General features: G+C 41.6%; 1 protein-coding gene across 3 annotated transcripts in view; it reads right to left on the bottom strand.

Annotated features, from left to right (window-relative positions):
• LOC106883011 (uncharacterized) overlaps positions 1–7500 on the bottom strand; it is a 110488-nt gene that overhangs the window by 5749 nt on the left and 97239 nt on the right. For all 3 annotated transcript variants that reach the window (XM_089346474.1, XM_089346473.1, XM_089346472.1), the window contains exons 5-7: positions 6414–6976; positions 2089–2281; positions 1115–1360 (exon numbers count right to left, since the gene is read on the bottom strand). In XM_089346474.1, coding sequence (XP_089202600.1) covers positions 1115–1360; positions 2089–2281; positions 6414–6976 — 1002 coding nt within the window. The remainder of the gene's footprint in view (positions 1–1114; positions 1361–2088; positions 2282–6413; positions 6977–7500) is intronic.

Genomic DNA, 7500 nt, shown 5'->3' on the forward strand with positions numbered 1-7500 from the left:
CAAGAGCCAGTCCAGGGGCACTGGCAACGATCTCGCTTGAAAACCCTACAAAGTCCAGTCAGGCGGTACTGGCAACGGTCACGCTCAGGATGGTACATCTTATGTGCCACCCGCACAAGAGCCAGTCCAGGGGCCCTGGCAACGATCTCACTTGGCTTGCCGGGTCTTCTCACGCACAGCACATTTCCAAAGGTCTCGGTCAGTAGTCATCGCCTTGGTGAGGCCCAATGTTCGAAGGTCTTGCCTCACCACCTCATATATATATATATATATATATATATATATATATATATATATATATATATATATATATCAAACCATGCCAAAACTGACCCCACCAGAGCTGGTGCACTCAGGCCACTCCGCAGGTAGTTGCTGTTTGGAAGGGCGTCCAGCTATGAAAACCATCCCAAAACAGACACAGAAGTACGGTGTAGGCTTCTGCCTGGTCATCTCTCTTGTCAAACCGTCCAACCCATGCCAGCATGGAAAGCAGGTGTTAAATGATGATGATAATGAGACGTATATATGCGCAGAGAGAGGGAGAGGATGATGATGATCTCAGGGAAGAAATGGGGGTGGCTTACTGTCACATCCAAAGACGTGCCCTGAGCCATGCAAATGAAATTTCTAGCAATTACCATGGTCTTTGGTGTCGTCAGCAGTGAAGGTGATGTCATGTGACCCGGATTTGAAACTCTGAGTTCTTTAATGACAACTTACAGATTGTCCTATACTATATATATATATATATATATATATATATATATATATAAACTTATGGTTAACAAAAGCCAGGATGTGTGGCATTCAGTTACTCAATAAATGAAAAACGCATTAAATACAAGGAGCAATAGATACATAGTCAGACAGACAGATAGAAAGAGAGACAGACAGATAGATAGATAGATACACAGACAGACCAGAAGGTAGATAGACAGACTGACAGACAGATAGAAAGAGAGACTGACAGATAGATAGATGGATGGATAGACAGACAGACAGGTAAGTAGCCAAACAAGGAGAGAGAGAGAGAGAAGGGACAGACAGACAAATAGATAGATAGAACAGGAAGTTAGAGGAGACAAGGAGAGAGCGAGAAAAGTGAACAAACCTCGTAGTCCAATGTGGTGCCTGAGTCTCTTCTCCCTGATATTTCTGGCCACCTGGTGGACAGACTGACTACGAGACACACAATCGACCGTGTTGAATCCATGGACAACCGGGGTCATTGGTGCCGGGTGGTTGTTGCTTTTACGACGACTGCCCAGCAGGCTGGAGACTTTGATGAAGAACGTGGCACCAGTGTTCCGGTGAATGGTGGACTTGGACGAGTTCTTGAAGATTACTGTCAGCAAGGCTGAAAGAAGGAAAAAGAAAGCAATCAAACATTAATAATAATAATAATAATAATCCTTTCTATTATAGGCACAAAGCCCAAAATTTAGGGGGATAATTGATTATATCAATCCACAGTACTCAACTGGTACTTAATTTATCAACCCCTTGGCAGAATTTGAACTCAGAACATGACGGTAGACAAAATACCACTAAGCATTTTGCCCGGTGTGCTAACGATTCTGCCATCTCACCGCCTTAATAATAATAATAATAATAATAATAATCCTTTTTACTACAGGCACAAGGCCTGAAATTTTTGAGGAAGGGACAAGTTGATTACATCAACCCCAGTGTTTCACTGGTACTTTATTGTCCCTGAAAGCATAAAAGACAAAGTCAACCTCAGTGGGATTTGAACTCTGAATGTAGCGATGGGGAAAATGCCGCTAACCCTTTCCTCCAGTGTGCTCACAATTCTGGCAGCTCACCGTCTTAATAATAATAATAATAATAGTAATAGTTTCAAATATGTGTTTATGGATGTTTGAAGATAACCAAACCAAATTTTCATCATTTTGAGTCACTCACCCAATGAGTAATTCTGCCAAATTTGGTGAAAATCCGTTCAGCCGTTTTCCAGGAAATTTGCAAACACACAGACAAAGACAAGTGATTACTATACCCTGCTTTTGCATATGCCCGCAGGGTAAGAAATCAAGAAAGAACAAAGAACCGTTTGTGACTCACTTTTTTCATCGGGCTGTCCGGAGAGGATGACAAAAGCCTTGCAGACAGGATCTTGGGTGCATATGAGCTTGGCATGGGAGACATTGTAGGCTGTCTTCACACAACCCCATGAGGCACGAGAGAATGGACACGTATAATCAAAGATGCCAGGAATGTTCGAAGAATTGTAGCGGAAATAACGGACATCGTTATCCTGCAGGAGACAAAATGAAAGGAAAAGAATAATGAGATAAAGAAGAAAAATACAAAAAAAAAGAATTATGATTAAAAAATTCTGTTTTGTTTTGAAATTCCTGACAACTACCACCTCGGGCCACTGAATCCCATGGAGCAAAATAGGTTTTGGAGCAACAGAGCTTACTGTGGACAGAAACCAATTCTATCTTATTTTTTATTGTCTTGTTTTTTTTTTTCAGTATAGTTGTGTAGTTAAGAAGCTCATTTTGCGACCACATGGTTCTGGGTTCAGTCCCACTGCATGGCACCTTAGGAAAGTGTTGCTTCTACCTACCACAGCCCCAGGCCAACTAATGTCTCGTCAATGGATTTAGCAAATGGAAACTGTGTCAAAGCCTTCTGTACACACGCACACATGTATTCTACTCTTTTACTTGTTTCAGGCATTTGACTGCAGCCATGCTGGGGACTGTCACATTAAGTTGACAGCATACAACTACTTCATGGCAAAATTATATAAAGTAAATATGTTGGGCCTCATTCCTTTCGAGCATTGGGCCTCACAAAGACAAAGTGGTTGTGTTCCTTTCAAGTGTTGGGTGACACGGAGGAAATGACCAAGACCTTTGGCATTAAATCGTGCTTGAGAAGAAGACCCATCAAGCCGAGCAAAACCACAATCGTAGCAGATACCGGTGTCGCGCAAATTGGCACCCGTGCCAGTGGCATGTGAACACACCCCAGTGTCACACAAATGTCACCCATGCCGGTGGCACATAAAAGCACCCATTACACTCTCGGAGCGGTTGGCATTAGGAAGGGGCATCCAGCTGTAGAAAACCATGCCAAATCAGACTGGAGTCTGGTGCAGCCTTCCAGTCAATAGTCCAACCCATGCCAGCATGGACAACGGATGTTAAATGATGATGATGATACTGATAATGATGGCAGCAAACTTATTTTACCAAATACTTCATTATTTTCAAAATTAATTAAAAAAAAAAAAAAATGACATATTTCAACAGAAATATCCTAGTTTTATAATTCAGCTTCCTGATCTTTCCATCATCATCATCATCATCATCATCGTTTAACGTCCGCTTTCCATGCTGGCATGGGTTGGACGATTTGACTGAGGACTGGTGAAACCAGGTGGCTGCACCAGGCTCCAATCTAAATTTGGCAGAGTTTCTACAGCTGGATGCCCTTCCTAACGCCAACCACTCCGAGAGTGTAGTGGGTGCTTTTTATGTGCCACCGGCACAGGAGCCAGTCAGGCGGTACTGGCAATGGCCATGCTCAAATGGTGTATTTTATGTGCCACCCGCACAAGAGCCAGTCCAGGGGCACTGGCAACGATCTCGCTCGAAAATCCTACGAAGGCCAGTCAGGCGGTACTGGCAACGGCCACGCTCAAAATGGTGAATTTTATGTGCCACCTGCACAAGAGCCAGTCCAGGGGCACTGGCAACGATCTCGCTCGAAAATCCTACGAACGCCAGTCAGGCGGTACTGGCAACGGCCACGCTCAAAATGGTGCATCTCATGTGCCACCCGCACAAGAGCCAGTCCAGGGGCACTGGCAACGATCTCGCTCGAAAATCCTACGAAGGCCAGTCAGGCGATACTGGCAACGGCCATGCTCAAAATGGTGTATTTTACGTGCCACCCGCACAAGAGCCAGTCAGGCGGTACTGGCAACAAAAAAAAAAAACAATTTATGATAATAAGGTCAAAAGGGAATGAACAGAAACCGAAAAACCACAGCCAAATGCATAACCGAGAACTACAGGTCTTAGAAATTTGCACCACATGCAGTAAACAGCATAACTAGATGCAAGTGCATGCATATTACAGATGATGCATTACATATATGCAACAGCAACAAAACACTGCACACAAAGGTGCAGAGGACTATGCACCATAGAGCAGCAAAAGCATGCAACAAAAATTATAGGAATAATTCCTGGAATTCGGTGGGGACGGCGGGGGTGGGGTTCAAGTCAAATAACATCGACCCCCAAAAGGATGAAAGGCAAAGTCGACCTCAGTGGGAATTGAACTCAGAACGTAAACACGGACGAAATACCACTAAGAATTTTGCCCACCGTGCCTACAATTTTGCCAGCTCACAGCCTTAATAATAACAATAATAATAATAATAATAATAATAATAATAAAATGTTCCTCTAAAAGAAATGGAGAAACTTTCAAAATACAAAGACCTGGAAATAGAGGTAACTCGAATGTGGAACCTAAAAACAGAAACAATTCCTATCATAGTGGGTGCCTTAGGTATAATAAAAAAATATTCAGACAAATACATAACAAAAACACCAGGACTTACAAATATATATAACATACAAAAAATTGCACTACTGGGCACTGCACACATCCTACGCAAAACACTTTCAATTCAGTAACCATAAGAGCACCACAGCAAACCACAGCACATACCCAAGGCGCACAGAGCTGTGCTCGGTAGTGAAGTGAAAGCACGTTATAAAAATAAAACTACTGAATAATAATAATAATAATAATAATTCCTATCATAAAACTACTGAATACTCATCATCATCATCATCATCATCGTTGTCGTTTAACGTCCGCTTTCCATGCTAGCATGGGTTGAATGATTTGACTGAGGACTGGTGAAACCAGATGGCAACACCAGGCTCCAATCTAAATTTGGCAGAGTTTCTACAGCTGGATGCCCTTCCTAACGCCAACCACTCAGAGAGTGCAGTGGGTGCCTTTTTACGTGCCACCCACACGAAGGCCAGACAGGCGGTACTGGCAACGGTACTGAATACTAATAATAATAATCCTTTCTACTAAAGGCACAAGGCCTGAAATTTGGGGGAGGGGACCAGTTGATTACATCAACCACAGTATTCAACTGGTACTTAATTTATCGACACCGAAAGGATGAAAAGCCACTAAGCATTTTCCCCAGGGTGCTAATGATTCTGCCAGCTCACTTCCTTTATTGTCGTTGGCGTCCTTTTGTCTCAGGAGACAATGATGGAGTTGCACATAAACTAATCCAGTCTGGTTTTTTACATATCATGTCTTCTCCTTTGCGCAGGCCTGGGCTAGATGTAAGAAAACCCTGGGTAGCCCAATCACCATGCACTGCTCTCTCACTCAATAATAATGACAATAGGTCCACGAATTGGAGGGTCAACCTTAGGAATGAGCATGTGTCTCCACTGCGCTGTATTTGTAACAGAGTGGATGAAACCATTGCCCACATTACATACAAATACCCTAGACTTGCCCAGAACTACTACGAGTTGTGGTGAAATGATGAGATGGCAAAAGTGCTACTTAGGAAACTGTGCAAAAAGTGGGGTCTAGGGAAAGACAAGATGTAACATGAAGGCGGCGATCAGGCAGAATCGTTAGCACGTCGGGCGAAATGCTTAGCGGTATTTCGCCTGCCGTTACGTTCTGAGTTCAAATTCCGCCGAGGTCGACTTTGCCTTTCATCCTTTCGGGGTCGATAAATTAAGTATCAGTTATGCACTGGTATCGATGTAATCGACTTAATCCCTTTATCTGTCCTTGTTTGTCCCCTCTATGTTTAGCCCCTTGTGGGCAGTAAAGAAAATAAGATGTAACATGAGCACATACTGCAGAGAGTGGCAGAGTCGGAGAGCTGCAAAACCCGCTGGGATTTCCCAAGCCAAACAGATAAGGTGGTAGAGCATAAAAGACCAGACCTAGTGGTGGTCAACAAGATGCACCAGATGTGCTATATAAACCCAGGGTTAAAAATAATAATAATAATAATAATAATAATAAAAATTGGAAGGCACCAAGAGGATATAAAAGGAAATCGGAAGAGAGTGCCCAGAAGAACTGTTACAAAAGGTTGGCCTCCTTGGCACGGCCAGAATAATTAGGAGAATATTGGATGGTTGGAAAGAACAGATAGCATGGTACCATGAGCTGCAGGCAGCAAACCTGCTATGCATGCAAGACTCCAGGAGTTCCAACAAAACTTGAGATAAAAAGAATAAATAATAATAAATGATAACAACAACAACAACAATAATAATAATGATTAATAATAATAATAATAATAATAATAATAATAATAATAATAATAATAAAGCAGAAAACAAAACAAAAGAGACAAAAACCTTCCATTCCATAATTTCTTCACCTCCGACAGAGTTCCCAGCAGCATCGCCACCATGGTCTGACTGGGAATTGAACCCTTGCATCTGGGCATTGTTTTTCTGATAGTGTCGATGGCGACCACTTCTACTTCCATCACCACCCGCACCAACACCACCACCACCGCCCATGTCGTTTTCCGAACCCTGAGAATAGGCGGGTCTCAAGCGGCGTACACCATGCCGCATGTCTTGTTGTTGTTGTTGTTGTTGTTGTACCCCAGAATCAGTATTGCTGTTTAGCGGGAGCCCTCCCTTGTTGGCGTCATTGTTGTCATCGTCATCGTTGTTGTTGTTGTTGTTGTTGTTGTTGTCGTCGTCGTCGAGTTCTTGGCTCTTCCGCTGTCTGCTGCCACCGAAATAAGAGTCTCCCTGGTTGTAGTTCCCGCGACGGGCGCTGTTGGAGTGGTGGTCATTGTTGTTGTTGTTATAGCTGTCGCTGTCATAGCGGTAACGATGTTGGTGTTTTGGACGATACACGGAGCCATGGCCCTTCAGATACCAGCGAAGTGAGAATTTAAGGGGTCCTGCAATGACAAGAAGAAAACATTCTGAAATTGTATGTATATATATATATATATATATATATATATATAATAATATTATTAGGGACAAAATCCAAAATTACAGGTAAAAAAACTCAATTAAAATCAATTTATAAAAAATTAAAATTAAATTGAGCCTTATAGATAAAGTATATATAAAATATATATAGTTTTAGGGAAAATAACCAATTTTCAAGAACTCATCGATGAAAATCCACTATCACATATAGAAAAATTAATAATTAAAAGCACAATAAATGAGTATAATATAAAGCAAAGTAAATATCATAAGATAAATATAATAAAAAGATTACACGTGTTTCATAACCAATTTTCAAATAGAAAAGAAATTTAAATCGATTAAAATCAATTAAAATCAATTGAAATTATCGAAAATAAGTTCTATTCAAAAATATAGCTACTCGTCAGATCGTAAGTAGAACAATAATTAGATATATATCTCAACCAACAATAAGTACCAAATGAATTAATATGAAATACTTATT

The sequence above is a fragment of the Octopus bimaculoides genome, chromosome 30 (assembly GCF_046866305.1).
Source record: "Octopus bimaculoides isolate indiv1 chromosome 30, ASM4686630v1, whole genome shotgun sequence".
Taxonomy (NCBI): Eukaryota; Metazoa; Mollusca; class Cephalopoda; order Octopoda; family Octopodidae; genus Octopus; species Octopus bimaculoides.